General features: G+C 41.2%; 1 protein-coding gene across 1 annotated transcript in view; it reads left to right on the forward strand.

The window, feature by feature from the left end:
- The window catches only part of LOC147711486 (trypsin-3-like), a 341,427-nt gene that overhangs the window by 162,096 nt on the left and 160,475 nt on the right, over positions 1 to 18,856 (forward strand). The window contains exon 3 of the mRNA XM_086919495.1: positions 8,203 to 8,344. Within this exon, the coding sequence (XP_086775621.1) occupies positions 8,203 to 8,344 (142 nt within the window). The remainder of the gene's footprint in view (positions 1 to 8,202; positions 8,345 to 18,856) is intronic.

Below are 18,856 nucleotides of genomic sequence, written 5' to 3' on the forward strand. Positions count from 1 at the left end.
CAATAAAATATAGGCAAAAGTACCCCATAATGTATTATAAGGATATTGAAAGCCACAAATGAGTTACACAACAATATAGAAGAACAAGCGGAAGGCCGAGTTCCTTTATGAGGTTCTGGAACGCCAAGATGACTTGCAATATACTTATCATGTACAGCAGGGAGTACTTTGTCCCCTATAATACAAACTCTTTTAGAATTTCCGAAGGAGTACAAACCAATAAACAAAAAAATAAAAACATTGCCATAAATATTTATTTTCTGGTTGCCACTGCACAACTCGAAAAACAGAGCAGAGGAAAGTAAAGCTTTCGTTCTGTAATAGATTGTGTTCTATAAACAGCTGTTTTCATTATGCTCCATTGACTTGACCTGACTTTCGCCTTGTTTGCTAGCTCTGGCAACAAGCATTGTGACGTCAGGACTCAAATGTAATAATTTATTACAGTTCAGTTCTGACATCGTATCTATATAATGAGTGACTGGGTGCATCACAAGTTGCCAATTATAAAAAATGTAGCAAACATCTTTTAGACAGGGTTTGCAGAATCCCATGTATTAAAAGAGAGTATCTTCTCTTTACTGTATTTACCCAATTCATGTACAAAAGTGTGAAGATACAGGTGGAGTCGTACGGTTCCACCTGAAAGCATTTTTACACTTTTTTGACATTTTTCAAACAGGTGTAATGATACGCCTGGAGAGCAATTACAGGTTCAGGTTTCCAAGCATACTTTGGACTGTGACTTTCTAAAGGCTGTCTATTCACCCTCTGTGAAATTGTACTTAGAATAAATTTCAGCAAAGTGGGTAGAGCAGAGTACATTTTTGTTTTTTCTCAATGGGTAAAACAATTTTACTCATGGGGAATGTCTTTTACTTATGCCCTCATCAAATGGAGGTGATCTGTTGCCTTTTACCATCTTGGAAGTAGAGTTACTCCAGCCCTGGATCAACCTTACAACCATTTCCATCTTGGAATTTCCATTTTTGAATGTCAGTCTGAAGTCTAATTGGTTGTAGGGGATTAAAAATGAGGGAAAAGAGGCAGATGAATCGAGGTCTACTGGATGTTCTGGGTTAGGATCATCCTCTGTGTGATATTTACTATTGGATGCCCAAGGATTGATCATGGTGTGTGCGTCAATGGTGGAACCTGTAGCGATGGACTATATTAGAGTCCTCCAGGGCAGCATAATGTGGTGGCAGAATTCATAGCCTTTGAGTGCGGTTCTATTTTGGAATTGAGTGGCTGCTGAGGTCTATTGATATGTAACCTATAAAATATGGTATACAGAAACCTGCTGGTATTATCTTTGATGGAAATTTTATATAGGGCTGTCAAGGTATATTTATTATGTAGCATACAACGTTTAGAGTGGGCTTTGGTATTCCCTAATAGTTCTGGTTGCTAGGTAGGACAATTTCGGTGCATGAGTGTTAAGTTACTGGCCTGGATTACAGATGGTGCAATTGTCTTTCAGGTACATTTCTCTTATAGTTAGAAGACCCATGCGAGGTAGCCTGCTCGGAGCAGAGTTGGCTCAGAGTGGAACCTGGCATTCATTATAATGTTGTTACTATAATTCAGTATTTATTAAAGATGTCCAGTGATCTAGGTTTTATCTTGGAAATATCCAGTTCTTTACTCCCTGCCTGAATAATAGATATTCTTGTATATTTCGTATCTTGGCTTACAAGTAAATCCAGACTTTTGCCTTCTCTAGAAGGAAAGTAGATCCACCAATATTCATTTTTTCTATTGGAAGGAAGGAGAGATAATCTGAGTTGTTAATTTTGCTTGTAATATGCCTATATGAGAATATTGTACATATTTCACTTGCCTTTTTCATGGATGGATGTTTGAATGATGCAAATAGGTTTGAAGGTCAAATGTCTTAGTATGAGTAGCCGGAGTATTGTTTGGAGAACTGACGTTCTCCAAAATCTTGCTATGTGATGTGAATCTTTTTCTATTTTGCATTTTAGGAAGCATAGGGCTTCAAATTATAATCTGATAGCATAATTAGTCTTTGTTATAACACAAGTGTGAATATATCATTAATCCAGGTACAGAAGATGCTTTTTATTGTTCGCATTTTCTAGAAGGTGGTAAAACGTACTTGTGGGATCAATGTTAAGTTTGAACCATGATCACTCCAAGATTTCATCCTTGTTCTGATCTTTCTGGGAGTGTATCAAGATCTTTGGGCCATATTATTGTGAGCAGGTGGTTTTGCCATTGTCCAAAGGTTATGATTTCCCTTTCTGTGTTGGTTAGTTTAAGGTTGTTTCTCATCTTCTAGTCATCCGTGACTCAGAGACATTATTTAAGTTTGGACGTGTTTACATGAGGTTTTGTAATTTTAAGATGATCTGCGAGTCACCTGTGTAGTTGTAGTTTGTGAGGTTGACAAACCTCACCAATTTTGCTAAGGGGGTATGGTAGAGAGAGATTAACAAGACTCAGGGAGGTAATTGAACTTTGTTAAACACCACAGTGGGAGACTGTTCGAAAGTTAATTAGTTAAGTTGGATGGAAGTTCAATACAAGTAGGTCCATTTTAACGTTTCAGTTTTTATACCTGAGCTCAACTCATGGCAGCTATGGCACAGAACAGACAGTTTTAACTTAAGGAAAATGTGTATCGCATTTAATAATACCAAAACAGGTGAAATTAAAAAGAATTCAAAGACATAACACAATAAAAATTCCACTACAATGTATAAAAATAGAGAACAAAATTAATAAGCGAAATGACAAAATCAATAAATGGAACCGGATAATTAAAAAAAAAAGATTTAAATAGAAAAAGCAGCAAGAAAAAGTAAAACACCAATGATAGCTAGTGCTTGAGGTAGACCAGGAGCAAGGTGCAATTTCAGGATGATGCAAGGGAGCCTGGGTCTGATACACCAAGTGGATTGCTCCCAGTGAAGGCCCAAAGTCAAAAACATTAATATTTCTTCTTCTTCCCAGCAAACAATGGAACTTTGTCATTTTTTGAGGAAACAAATCTACTAATCATTGGTATTCACTTAAGCCCTAACCTCTGCTGTGAAACCGAATGCTGGATATCGGAATCAGGTGGGTCCCACTGGCATTTTGGAACTTCAGAGATTTCTCTTTTAAAATTATCTAAGTTCCAGCGCAGATTAGGACATGGTCATCTTTCAGTGTTGCAGGGATATATGAGCTGGGGCGAAGCTGAAAACTAATCTAACGCTTCAGAACTGATAGTCATTTTCTTTTTCTGCCAGTCCCCACTGAAGCTCTGGAGGAAAGGTTTCAAAAGTTTCCAAAGATTCATCTAGTGCCCAAACAATATACTTGTAAGGCCCCCAGACCCTCGCAGAGTCACTTACAGCCTATCAGGATGTCAGGCAGCGGTAAACAGCGGGGTCCAAACCTTCTCCAGGTGCTACTGTTCAGCTAGACACTTTAGGAAAAAGGCATTCATGTTTCCTCGCACATCTCAAACAGCAAGTGCAGTCGTCCGCTCGTCCACATGTCCAGAAAGTGTTCTGAGGAGAATGCCTTGGGATGCCACATTTATGCCTGGTACTAGCTAGTGGGTGGGGGTTACTCATACCCACCATTGCAACAGTTCTTATTTACCCTATTGACAACATCATAGTGCACCTTAATCCTGGATGTGGAAATACTTCTACCCTTGTGTAGAGCTTGTTTGCCACCACAGAGGTGTGGCTAGGGTAAAGAGCAGTCCCCTCCTCCGAGGTCACTCAAAACCAGATCAGGAGCGTTTCTTTCCTTCCAGTGGATTTGGTGTTAGTGTGAACAGTGGGATAAAAGTTGGGAAGTTTCCAGGTGGCATCTGATATGTACTTGTGGCAGGGCAGGCAGCTTTGAAGTTAAAAAAGCTCATGAGACCAAACCACAAGGGTTCCTGTCAGTGAAAGAGAATACCTCTCCAGTAACAGGACACTGTCCCTGCTCTAGGAACAGTTTTCTCAACTCATTAAGGTCAAGCACTTACTTGAGATTGCTGGAAATCTAACGTAAATTAGCATCCAGGAGCTTCAGCTAAGAAAAAGGTCACTTTCTAAAAGGTACTTTTCGTCAGTATTAATTAAAAATCCAACTTCACCATTGAATTGAACTTTTATTAAATATTCGGAGTGGTTGAATTATTTTTCTAGCTGGTCCCAAACCTGTGATACAGAATTCATATTTTAATATGTAATCACATTTTTCTCATAGGGCAGCAGAGCCTTACACAGCAAAAATAGGTTTCAGGAGCTTGTCATTTCAGGGATATGGTGATATTACATTGCTACATGTCTCATTTTTTAATACTACCCACCCTGCCATGTGGGTTACAAAGCCTACAAAGCATTGACTTATTAATCTTTAAGTACTGCAAATCTTTAAAAGCAAGGTTGTTCTCCTGTCAAACAGGGGATTTTGACAGGTCGGGAAGCATGTTTCAACTGCAGCAATCAGGCTCCACTGGTAGGCCTGAATTCATGTTTTTCTTAATGCACCTGTAGATGGCACAGTGAGTCCTCTAGGTCATTTATATTTATTTATTTATTTATTTATTTGGCATACTTATATAGCGCTAATCTGTCACCCAAAGGGCATCCTGGCGCTTTGACTAGATAAGCCACAACTATCGATGCGGAATTAGGCTGCTCTAAGAAACAGATGCAAAGTTAGGCTATTCTAGGAAACAGATGGGTTTTCAGCCCTTTTTTAAAGGCTAGGAATTCACCCTGACTTCTTAACGAGAGCGGAAGGGAGTTCCAGAGTCTGGCGGCCGCAAAACTAAACGACCGTCCACCCATCCTTACTCTCTGCACTCTAGGAACCGACACCAAGTACGCCGACGAGGAGCGCAGGCTCCGAGATGTGGTATACCAGGAGAAAAGGTTCTGTAGCAGCACTGGGCCCTGTCTATGTAAAGCTCTAAAAACAAGACAGAATGCTTTGAAAAGCATCCGCTGGTGAACCGGCAGCCAATGTAGATCTTGTAGTGTCAGAGTGGAAGAGGCAGCGCGTGGTCGAGATAGTGCCAGCTTGGCTGCCATGTTCTGGACCCGCTGCAGCCAGTCATAGGTGACAGTTATCTTTCTGCTCCATAAGTGTATTTGCTGCACCATAAACTATAGCTTTATAAGGAAGTTAAATCATCCAAACAGAGATTAGCCAATTTCTAGATGTTTTAAGAATCACAGTATATATACACTGGGCACTGGACAGTAGTGCTGCAGTGTGCAGAGTCTGAAAACCAGCAAACAAATTCAGTAAAAAATATGGAGGTGAACAAACAGAAATTTTCATAGAGATGGGGAAGGGAAGAAGTAAGTGGACGCATAATTCTCAATCAAGGCCAGCTGGGAATAACCAGTGGTCAAGGATTCCTGAATGTATTAAAACCTTATGAATTGTATTTTGTGGTGATCCTCAAATTGGAGACACTATTGTGAGTGGATTATTCTTGATACATCCCATTGTGGGGGAGAAAGTCTCGAAAGAGCGTCATTGCTGCAACCCAGATCATAGTTCAACTGGCGTACACCTCATTAGAGTTGGCAATTATCAGATTGTTATTTTTTATGTCTGCTTAAACATGCTGTCTGCTTATGGGACAGGTAAAGATGAGAGAATTCCCAAGTGCATCATGATAGATTGCACTAGGAAATGGAGAATCAGAAGGCTAGTTAGTATTCACCATGGTATCACTAGGGGTAATTAATCACTTTGGCCTGCTACTTTGAAGCAAGTGCTCGGTCATGCTTGTTAGTACAGGGCATTACAATCAACGTTCGAGGTTCATGGTATTTCTGGGCTTGCATAGTGTAGGCTACCCTGCGTTCCTTAGCTAGGCAAAAAAGTATCAATGGAAACGTAGCTGCCTCTCAGAACCACACCAGCCCCCCCTACCCAACCGTCGTGTGTGTCAGCCCAGGCAGAGACAGCGAGCGTCCCGGGCACACTCACAGCCGCACCTGAGTACTTCATAGGACTTTAAAAGACCATTTACTTGTTAACAAAGCTTTGTTGTGTTTTCACCCCTTCTTAGAGCCTCTGCATCTCCACTCTGCATATTGAAGAATCAGCCCCACCCGAACTTTTTAGTAGCACCCCGCAAATATGGCTCTATGTCCGCCTCTCGACCACACGCTTTAACTCCTAAAGCAGAATGCTCTGAAAATGGACTTAGTTAATCAGAAAGTTGTTTCATGTGGTGTAACTAAGGTGTCAGAGTATGAATTGCCAGCTGAATCAGGTCCGTTTCCCGAGTAGGGGCTTTGTAGTATGTCCAGGCATCACTCCACTCCAGCCAGAGTCCCTAGTCACAGCTCCCAACCACAAGGTTGCATGTTGCAAAGCAGAAGGGCAAACGGTGGAGAATTGTTTGTAGGGTTGCTGTACTGCTGTAAACCCATTTAAAGTATGGGGGAACGTTGTGGTACAATTTCTGCTGTTTCCCATTGTTGGTTAGGGACTTCAGCAATGGGCTGGAAGGCTTTTAGTCTGAAGAGGTTCCCTGGGTCGGAGGGGATTGGGGGGGTCATTGTCCACACCATCTCCTTCAAGTGGTGGCTCACCATGCTGTGGGGTATGACGAGCTGCAGCATGAACTTCGGAACTCGCAAGAGAAATGGAGGTATAGTGTCAGAAGGGCTTTTGTGCTATTGCCTGCAAGGTCAAAAAGAGCCCTCAATTATCTCTTGCTGCAATCACACAGTAGATAGAGGAGCCAACATTAAGGGTCCGCATGTGCCAGTGTGAGGAGAACAGGCCATTCATAGGTCAACTTTGCCTGTGTGCCCTGTCAAGCAGAGCTTTGATTTCTACTAGTAGAACATCAATATTCGCGACACTTCATCAGTTGTCGTGACAGTTGAACAAAATGACTGCTCGGGAAGATGTGAAAAAGAGAGAGGTGCAAAGTGATCTTCACATAGTTAGAACTTTTGTCCCTTCACATACAGAGTGCAAATTTGACACCCTTACTCGTAGTCCTCAAGCATCCAAACACAGACCCACAGACACGGACACATGCATACACACACACTGCCAATGGCACATTCACATTTAGGCACGCTCACACACACACACCAAAACACAGGTGCCCACAATCACTCACATACAAGCACACACCAAGACAAACACACAAGTCATATAGGCACATATACTTGCTCCGATCCACGGACAGACACAAAAATGCATATACAGACAAAAAAGCACAAACGCACAGGTGTACGCACACCAATACACAAACACATACAAAACCATACACACACCCAAATATACAAAAACAATCTATCTTTCTCTGTCTCGCAGCTGCCAATTCTCATTCTGCTCCAAGGCACATCTGGGACCAAGAAGTATCAACAAGAACTTGAGATGTATGTTACAATTTGCAACCAGTGCCTGGTTAGAGATATTGTTAATTGTTTTTCTCCAAGATGCAGGACGTTTGAATTGCTTATGAGGTCCTCCATATAGATTTTGTTGGTCATTGCACTTCTGCGTTTGGCTTACAAATGTATTGCTCTTTCCTATACCTCTGATCAGATTTGGATTTCTGACCTGTTTCTGAACATTAGGAAACTGGGTAAAACGTTCCCTACAAATGTCTGATTCCTAAACTTTCAGCGCACAAGATTTACCTGAGCCTTGCCATGAGTTGATTGCTGCTTTCTTCATTTCATCTGCTGTCTCCCTTGTGAAATGATTTAGAGTAAGAGATCGTGATGCTGAAAGACTCAGGGTCTCCTTACGAGTTTGGCGTTCCAACTGGGTGTGCAAACATGCAGGGTGTGCCCCCTGCAGGTTTTTACCCCTAGTTCCTGCACAGAAAGAAATGCATGACATAGTTTATTTATTGTTTCTCCCCATGCAGGAATGTGATGAGGTGCTCCCAAGGTGCTGCCTTTCAATTGCTCTCCTTTGAGCCTTAGACAGGCACTGGTGTGGTACTGCTGCAGCAGGACCCCCCCCCCCCCCCCCCCCACCCCGCACAAGATTAACTCATAATCTTGTGGGTGGTCTCACTTCGGGTTTGGTGGCATGGTAGCGGGGCGCTGGCATGGCGGCCCGCTCCAAGACCGCCAGACTTGTAATCAGCACCTGAAGCTCTGTGTGCAATATTACATCCCAGCCTGCTCATCAGGCTGCCTTGCATGAAGGATCTTAACACTTTCTTCTTGTGATTCTCCTTTCTGACAGACTGGAGCAGATGCTGATTGTGGCTGGCGAGTATTCCCTGTCAGTCTTTGAAGGAACTGAGCAGATATTCCGACCAATTCTAATGGTGGCCCACCCAAACTACAACTCTGTTTCCAGAAATGCGGACATAATGCTGATAAAGGTGAAAGTCAATTGTATCCTAACTCCACGCCTCCTCTTCTTTCAAGTCTTTATCCCTCCCTGTTTTGCTATCAAAGTGCTGGTAATGTGTCAATGGTAATTTCAGGTCTTTGATTGTAAATGATGGGCTGAGGCTGGTCCAGTGATGAAAATGAGTTAGGTTGGTTCTATCAGCACTTTGCCCTAATACATTCAAAGAGCTGATGAGCAGGGTTGGACAGTGTGAGTTATGTGACGTTAGAGGAAAGAAGAGTTCAGGTCTCTTGATGGTTAAGGATTGTGTAGGTTCCGTTTTAGTCATTGTCAAAGAATAGGTCTCATCTGGTCTTTAGATGAGTGAGGATGAGCAATGGGTAAGTGAGCTAAGAAGACAATTAACTGGGTCAGACCAATATTTTGCTTTAAAATAATTGATTGATTTTGCAGAGTGTACTCGAAACTGAAAAAAACAAAGGTCAAAGTGACCTTACAGTTAGATGACAATGACACCCATGGTGTGACATTCTAAAACTGAAAAAACACTGAAATTCACCAGTCACAGTTCAGTGAGATAACTATACCTTGCATCCTCACCATGCACTGTTAATAACCTCATATAGTTAATCAATAATGGCTTGGTCATGGACACCATTGTTGACATCTCAAATGACATAATTGATGACATCACTGACAACATCATCAAATTAATGTGACAGCTTGGCATAGACTTTTCTTACTGGAAGGTATTCATCAAGGTACATCGAGACCTAATTTCTCTAGCTCTTTACTGCTGGTGGGTGTTAGTGCTTTCAACATTCTTGGCCTCCAAATGGGTCTTTTTCATGTGTGAAGGGAATTAATGCTCTGTGAATGGTTGTGTACAGGGCAAAGACCATGTGCAGTAGAGACTTGATGACTCGTTTCTAATTGATTGCTCATAATAGGTCAGCTATCGGTAAAAGCTTTGCTGCAGGGCAAAGATTTACGTAGTTGGTATTCTTCTATGGGCCCTTAGGTATCTGGGTGGAGTGGGCTTTGCATGAGAGGGTTGAAACTAGTTGCAATGAACATATGCACCAGGTACTTGCCAACTCATGTGTGCTTAATTGTATCCAAGAGGTGAGCTGTATCTGTAAATGTTTGGTACAAGATGAAAGCTGTGAGAAGTAGGGCTTTCACCAGATAAGGGACCTTTGTGTCTATCAGGAGTGGACTTTCCGTGGAGGGATTCTGCACAGGGCGAAGACTGTTTGCAGTAGGTACTTTCCTACACATGTCTGCTCTATTACCCACCAGAGGTTGGCTAACCTCGAACAGTACAGTCCAGTGAAAAGGCTGTGCTTAGTAGGGGTTTGGATGTCTGGAGGAAATAGGTCCTACAAGAAAAGTTGTTCACAGTGCAAAGGCAGTGTTGAGCAAGGGATTTCCCACCTGTTTCTGACTGCCAACATGAGATCGGCTATCCACAAAGGGTTTGGTGGGGTATGGCACTGAACGATGGCCCTGAGTAGGAGGAGCTAGTTTCACCTGGAGGCAAGGGGCATGTGTGTCTGGAGGATAGTTTATGCTTTACATGATCCTGTACAATTTGACCCCTTGGGCGCGGCCGCGATTCTGCGCCTGTGCAGCAGAATTGTGAGTGGGCGGGTTCATGACGGCCCACAGCCGTCATCAGCACACGCCCACCGTAGTGCATGACGGCTGGGGGTCGTCATCAGCATCGAAGGGGTTAATACTGACTTTAATTCCAGAAATTATATACTGATTTATAGATAATTTGAACCGCAGTAAGTTGAATGATGTCATTAGTGATGTCATCAACGATGTCACTGAATGGTGTTCAGACAAAATATCGAAAATAAAATATCGACAGATAAAAATATCGAACCTGAAATTTTTGCACACAGAAATATCATGTGCAAGAATATTGTTATCAAGAGTATTGATTGTAAGGTAAGTAATATCAATTTTACCAATTTCGAAATCAATGTTATAGTTTACAAAAGTATTGTTAAAAATATTGTTTTTAGCTTATTTTTATGTATTTTGTTAATTTTTTTAATATAGTTTTTAATTGTTAGTAGTCTGAAATGTAATTTTAGATTTCTTTTTCGTTTTTAGTACGGTAGCAGGTTGTGGGGTTTATAGGGGTACAGGGTGGAAAGCAAATTATTTATAATTTAACAATAATACGTTTCTAATTTACATTTTTATTTAATTGATTAATATTTATGTTAATTGTATAACTTATTTAAAAGAACGTAATTTTGATGTGCAGATTGTGTGTTTTATAGGGGTATAGCCTGGAAAGTAATTTAATTATAATTGATTTAAACAATATTTAAGTAATATAAAGGAAGGGAAGTAAATAATTCTGATTAATTAATTGTTAATTAATATTAATAATTTAATTGATAATTATGTACATTGTGTAAAACCATATTTTTGGGGCGTGTGTGTTGTTTTTGTATTTATAACAATTATTGTAATGATAAATAATTATGTCAAATGTGTAAGTAAGAAATTCTTTACGTTATATATTAGGGCCCTGATTACGATATATTTCAAAAAGGCTCTGAACGGGATTCGGATTCAACGAATCCGATTCGGACCTTATCTTTCAGAATGAATTGGACATATTTCCAACCAACTAATTACGATGCCCGGAAACCATTTGGGCAGTCCAAATCGGTTCCGAAAGGCATTCGGACATCCCAAGTCTTTCGGATGTGATTTGTACAGCTGTATGGACACGGTTTCCGAGCGATTCGGACAGCCGTTACGATTTGGTCTGCCAGACACAAAACGGTTGTCGGAATCTGATTTGGGGGGCCCGTAGCAGGCCCCCATTCACCCTCAGGTCTCCAGTTGGGGCCCTTGGGGATACCCAAGGACCACCCCTTCCCAATCATGCTCAGTGTGGCAGGCACCATGGGTCACCCGCCACGAGGGTGCAAACTTTTGCCCAATGACCCCTTTTTTCAATAGAAGCCTGTGTTCTCGTTGGAACACAGGCTCCCAATAAAGTCAATGCAAGTCCAACCGAACGATGTTGGGAAGCAGCGTAATCGGTCGGTTGGACTTGCAGTACCAGAGTCGTTTGGGAACGATTGCAAAACCGATTCCGTCGGAATAGTTTCCAAACGAGATCTTAATCGGGCTCTATCTGCGAGCTGTGGCATTTGTAGAAGTAAAGGGTGGGAAGTTAATTATATATAATTAATTTTGTATAGGTACTAATAATAATCATTTAGTCGACAATTAATTATGAAAATGATTCAAATAATATTCTTTATTTTATATAATAGTTGTGGGTTGTTGGTTTTGTATGGATAAAGGGTGGGGAGGTAATTCAATATAATTATTTTAGTCATTGATAATTACTGATGTGTTTTATCTAGGAACCCGATTCAATATTGTGACCTTATGCCCCTATACGGCTATAATCAATAAATATCCCTATAATGGCATAATAATCAGAGCCATATTTTCAGTAAATCGCCTCTGCAGTCCATGACACAGCAGAAGCTACTTCCTTAGATTCCTTGAGAGCACACCGAGTTCTTTCGACACACCAAACCCCCAGCAACCTGGGAAAGCCCCGCTTGCTTAGTTTTGATTTGTAATAGAACTCCTGCGAGCACTGTAAGAACGGGCAGTTCTTAGTGACATCTTTATTGACGTCTTATGTCCAAACCTTACATTAAACACGGCACCTTTCAGGTATAAATATACCAACGTTGCCTTAAGCAAACACACGGTGGTGATTCTGAAGCAAAGCACCTAATCTACTTTCCGAGAGCCCAGCAGAAGCGAGAAGCCCACGGACGCTGCCCCTCCTCTTTGACGCGCTGAGAAAGACGCTGTCTTTTCTCCTGCCGAGAAAATCTAGCTCCGGCGTTTCCAGCCTACCCTTGCGGGTGACTGGAATATTGAGTCCTGAGAGGGAGATACCAGACCTCCTACATTCTATTCCCAAGGTACAGTGCTGACTAAACACTTAGAGAGAATTCTTGAACAGATCCTTGGCAACAAACCTACTTAACCTAAACTGCTACTTACTTACTCCTTCCCACGTATTAGGCTTAGGTCAGGTACACCGGGGTAGGCGTATTTTAGAAGCACCAGTTGAGCATGTTAGCCTATGTATATATGTATATATATTTTATCCATTTTAAAGTGTCTTATGGCTAAGAAACCATATCAATGCTTTTACAGTATTATTTCATAATACTCCTTTTTCTGTACGTACTTTACTTTATAACAAGTCTTGCAATTGTGGCAATTCATTTCTCTTGCATGAGAAGGAAGACTGCTCAATAAATAATATCTTTTATTGAAAACGCCTGTCTCTCTATTCTCTGCACTCTGGTGAAATTAAACATGCACAACTGACTGAGTGAAATAGCTGTCTATTGTTTCACACGACTACAGAGATTGACTCTTATTCTGAGGGAGCAAAGTTGTCATGTTTATGCGGTTGTCGGAAGCTGAATCCATTCTTGTCTAAGCCAGGGAAGCTGATCACTTCCTATTCAGTCAAGAAAGTTTCCAGTGACCTCTGAGCTAGCTTGCGCAAACCTAAATTAAGTCTAACATAGTCAGTAGAGACCTAGAAGACCTCAGTCCTACGTCTAACCTGCTGTTTATGTTATTCCGATGTGCAGGGCCTATAGGGAAAATAGGAACTACACTACATGGCGCCCAACGTTTGGTAAGGCGATAAAACTAACGCAAGACGTTAGAGTAACTCAGTCGTGCTTTTTCACACAGACCCTTTCTCCTGTTAATACTCCAATAGACGTCTGGAGTGGGTGAAAGGTTAAAATCCGCCGGAACTTAGTAGGAAGAGATTCCTATGTAGAGTTTCTGGTTTAGTCAACGTTGAAGGATACAGTGTTCCAAAATATTGTGCACCTAATCTTTTGTCTCCTTGAAACTTGATCTGCAACAAGAACCTTTCTGACAGTAAAATGCCAGATAGTGAAGACGAAAGGGAAGCAGCTAGACTAGCGGCCCGACTAATAGAGGAAGACACGAGTCTCTTACAGAGTGACCAGAATGCTATCCTCATTCCGGTCACCATAAGAAAAACTATAACTTTAAAACTTATAGAAAATGGACTGACATCACGAGGTGGTACAGTCATTTTAGTGATAGAGGCACACGATTATCGGCAGACAGAGGTATTCTATTCATGGATAAACTTTCCAGCGGCAAACACTACAACACACGAGTTCCACTATTACAAAATAGAGGAACCACCGGATGAATATACTCCTTTCGAGGATATTGAAATACCACTAAATTACCAAGAGCACCTGCTCTGGTTTAAAGGCGCCCTAAAACATAATGATCACATCACCAGGCTCGGTCCACTAGGTAGACCAGGAGCAACGTGGCCGGTTCTAGCCAGCTACACACCACATCCAGACATTGATAAAATGTCAAGAGAAGAACTTTTAGCACAGCTAAAATTGTTAATTAAAATACACAGACAGCTGGTCAAATATGTAATGCGGACAGCAACAGTCCAACCAGCTGTTAATATTCCACAGCTGACCCCTCATCAGGGGAACACAAATATAATTACACCACAGAACATACATTCATGTCTGGGAAAAACACCCGCAAAACGGGAACAAATTCCATTCTGGCTAGCACAGAAAATAACTCAAATAGAGGCAGTATTCCCGAATACTACCCCTATTGAGAAACACAGAATTCTGACTTTCTGCCTTCCAATGGGGGTCGCACCACATGTGGAGGACTGTGACACTTGGGGCACAGTCTTTGCTTCCATTTACACAAAAACACATGGAGTTCCGTCCATGGTGGTAATACCAGATGTGCTAAAACAAATTCAGAATGAATACGGTCCAGAACCTGCTTTAACTCTTGGTATGAAATTACTGAAAGACTTCAACCAGGTCTCAGCTATAGTATTAGCCAACATAAAAGGAGAAGCAGCATCTGTGGCGATCCACCAAAAATTGAAAGAAACAGATATAACAGATCAACCAATTGAGCTTGCCAGAATCATAGAAAAATGCTATGAAGAACTAGGTAGAGATAGTTTGGGTGGGAAACCAGTAAAACCCCAACTACTTGAAAATCCTGAAAAATTATTTATTAAAAATAATCTAAACACTCCTAAAAAGAGCTGGTATGGAAATAAACAATCCACTCCCAAAGAAAAAGGTTTCCAGTCCAGAGGAAGGTCTCCTCGGCGGAGAGAAATAACTCCGAATCGAGAACACCAGTCTCCCCAAAGGGAGCCCTCTGAAAAAAGATACAACCTTAGAAATAGGGATAATTTGAAAAAGCCTGATAGATATCAAGATATTGATACACGTCCCTCTCGATCTTTTTCGCAGAAATCGGAAAGAAGAGGATGGTCAGAACAGAGGGAAGTGCACGCCAAGTCCAAAGACAAGGAACCTGCTCAAAGTAAAAAATTACAATCTCCAAAAAAGAAGGTAGCCAGTATTAAAGTAATCAAACATGCCGAGGATACTGAGAACACAGCTGAAAAACGGAGAGTGGGTACAGACAATGCTAGACAGCGCAGCAGAAATCATCATAGCTCGCAAGATCCTGATGAATCATCTGGAGACAGTGGACACGAATGAATACATTCAAGTAGAAACTGCAGATACCAGAGTTAGCGAACCTCATAAAATATACGAAATAACATTGCGTATAGAGGGAGATAAGACTAGGAAAATAAGGGGTCTATTTTGGGATTACCTCTCAAAGGGCTATGACATCCTGTTAGCTGAGAAAGATTGGCCCCTAGAGTTTGTCAGGGAGTGCCCTCATGGCGAAGAAATTATTATGCCTTCCTTCTCAAATGATATTCCAATTCACACTAAATATATATATGCAAGGAAATGGGCAGTAGCCCAAGCACCTGCACTATATAAGAATCATGTAGGATGGGATGAGGACTCTCCTCCTCACAAAATCCAGTTAAAATGTCAACCTACTGCACAAAGGCAGTACCAGATTAAGCAAGAAGCTAAAAAACAAGTCAGGGAGATTTTAGATCAACTTGAATACCAAGGGGTGATTGAAACATGCACCTCTCAAATGAACAATCTTTTGTTTCCTGTCTCCAAACCAGACAATTCGTATTGCCTAGTCTTGGACTACAGACACCTTAACTCATGTTGCAAAACATTTGCGGTACAAAATTCGCACAGTGCGGCACTAATGAACAACATGGTTCGCAAAAAATACAAAACAACATTAGACATCTCTAATGGGTTTTTTTGTAAAAATATTGCACCAGAAAGCAGGTACTTGACCGCTTTCTCAATAATGGGGTCACAGAAAAATTTCTGTATGCTCCCACAGGGATTCAAGAACAGCCCAGGATTATTCTCAGCTAGAGTAACAGAGTTACTACAAATGTATGATGATGAGGCATTATCTTATGTTGATGACATCTATACTTGGATAGTCACTTGAAAAGAGTGAACACTATAATACTTGGGTTCGCAGCAGAGGGTTACAAATTCAACTTTAAAAAGTCGCGAATTGCCCATCTAACGGTCCTATTTTTAGGATACAAATTATCAAGTGAAGGCAAAAGCATAGCAGACAACTTCTTAGAGAAGTGCGCTGTACTCCAAGCACCAAAACACTGAAGAACTTACAATCGATTCTAGGCTTCCTGAATTTCGGAATAACTTACATTCTAAACTATGCAGAGAGGGTTAAACCTCTCTACGAATTATTAAAACCTGATTTTAAACCAATCAACTGGACTAAAAAACACACAGAAATTTTGAGATCACTGCAAACAGACATGTTAGCTAAAACAAAATTAGAAACACGTGACAATACACGCAACCTTGTAATCCGGGTCATCCCAGGAAGATGCGGATTCACGTACCTGACCTCTAATGAGGGAGAAACGGTACCAATAGCTTACAAATCACATTTGTACACAAAAGCTGAAATAAAATTCAGTTCAACGGAAAAAATTCTAACTGCGGTTCAGACTGCTGTAGCAAAAGAAAGGGCCCTAGCACAAGGTAAACTAATAATAATCGTTACACCAATACCTGCCTTAAAAGCGGTAACTAAAGCGAGCATTCCAAATGCTAAAGCTCTGCATCCAAGATGGATCCAATGGGTTAATTCTCTTGCTGCAACAGACGTAGTATATGAATTTGATCCTAATCTAAAGACACAGGAATTTTTACAATATGAATAGGAATGTCCTCTGCCAACTGAAATCCTGCCTGTAGAACAATACGGATGTATCATATATACAGACGGATCAGCACAACCCGCAGTTGGGGGTAAACAAGCTTACAGTGCTGCGTGCGCGGTTGTTAAAGGTTGTTGGCACAAAGGAAAATTTAGACCACTGGTCACTAAAACGCAATCTCTAGGAGATTGTACAGCTCAGCGAGCTGAACTACTAGCATTTAAGATATTATTGTGTTCAATCTTATAATGAATACTTGCAGAATTAGGTTGAAAACGGGTTCAAAGATGCAAAAGGTGGCACAATCAAGCATAAAATGCTTTGGGAACAAGTACTTCTTTTACAGAAGGAACTACAAAAGACTCACGTGATACACACTCTGAGTCATCAACGTGATGGTGTTCACGTTGCAGGGAATTCATTGGCTGATGAAGCCGCGAAGGCAGCTGTGCAAACGGCTTCCGTAGCTGCTATCACCCGGTCAAAAACAAAAATAGACAGCAATATACTACAAGCTGTCAGTGCGTCAGTAAAAGATGATAGAGAAACACTCCCAAAAGGCTTTCCAGAAAAATACTCATATATAACAGATACGAATATTGTTCCTTTTGCTCGAATCCCTGGAGTGGGGGATAGAGTAATTCCAAACATGGAACACAGGTTAGGACTAATTACAGCGGCATACGAAGGGCTTGCTTCTGCACACGCTGGTGTTTCCTCCGCAATATCATTATTAAAACAGAGATATTGGTGGCCGCGCATGAGAATACAAACTAAGAAATATGTGCTGGAATGCGAAATATGCCAAAGAATGAAAGTATCACCAGTGAAACGACCAGCGCAGACACCCCTTCTCATCTCAGATAAACCATTAGCATGTGTTTACCTGGACCACTGTGGTCCCTTACAAAGGGATAGCAACTATAAATATATCAGGGTCGCAGTGGACTCCTGTACGAGATTCATATGCATGTGGCCCCAGGGCTCGGCTGACGCCAGAACTGTTATAAAAGATTTGCGAGTCTTTATCGGCACATACGCAATTGCCATGCTTCATTCTGACCAGGGTCCTGCTTTTAGCTCTCGAGCTTATAAGGAGGCCATGACCAGCATGGGCATTGGGTTGCGGTTCTCTTGTCCCTTCCATCCTGAGGGAAACGGGGTTGTGGAAAGAAAAAACCGAGACATAAAGCAATCTATAACGGCAAAGGTATTAGGTTCGGGTGATGTGTGGGTCCAGCATTTAACAAGTGTCCAACGTAGTCTTAATAACCTGCCAAGAAATTCTCTAAAAGGTTTCACCCCGTACGAACTATTGTTCGGAACTAGAATGTATGTTCAGGACTTAGATAGTCATGCTTCAGTGGTAGAAGATAAGAAAAAATGCTTTGACATCAAAGATCGTTTGGCTGTTTTACAGGACTTAAATGAAACAAGAAAAGCCCTGAGCAACATAAAGTTAAAACAGCAGCCAACAACCACTGAAGACACACCACCTGTCCCAGCAAGACCTATCTGGATTCCAAAGATTGGGGATCTGGTCAGAGAGAAAATAGCGGTTAAGAAGGAATTTGGGCCTTCTTACAGAAAAGCAGTACCTGTCTTAGCAATCAACGGAACAAGATCAGTTGTACTACCGCCCCTTGCTGGTAAAAAGGAAAACCGAGTTGTATCCATTGACCTGGTAAAACCACAATCATGTGGCCAATAATAAGTAGTAGGCCCGTGGACTCCCAAGAAATAGCAGAATACCAAAATTTGCTACAATCCAAGAGGTTCAAACTGAGAGACTAATCACATTTGATAAAGCTGCAGTGAATAAAAAAGGACTATGCAGAAATGACATGGAACTTGTGCCTCTTGAAACCCAAATTGAAACAGTTTGTCATGAAACACCAGTCTGCAATGATTTAGCATCAGAATGTGCTAATGAAAGGCAAATTGAAAAAACGATTCCAACAATTGACAGAACTGCATCTTTCTACTTCATCAATTTCGATAACTTTTCTGAAGATCAAAGCAAGCCTGAAGTAACGCCAGCAACAAAGACTTTTAAAGACAAAGCAACAGAACTCTTTCAACAACTCAAAGAAACCTATCTTATTTCTCCATGGTTAGAATTTTGGATTGTGCTAGGGGTATTTTTCCTCCTGCTTTGACTCATTGTGGTACTTTGTTTGGGAAAATTAATTGAGGGAAAATGCAGTACAATGGACACAGCAAATCAGAACATCAACTTAGTTCTGAAGCCACACAAGTCATCTCACATCGAGAAAAGAGAACTATCTCCAGTGATTGTCACAGCCATTCCAA

The sequence above is a fragment of the Lissotriton vulgaris genome, chromosome 5, assembly GCF_964263255.1.
Source record: "Lissotriton vulgaris chromosome 5, aLisVul1.2, whole genome shotgun sequence".
Lineage (NCBI taxonomy): Eukaryota > Metazoa > Chordata > Amphibia > Caudata > Salamandridae > Lissotriton > Lissotriton vulgaris.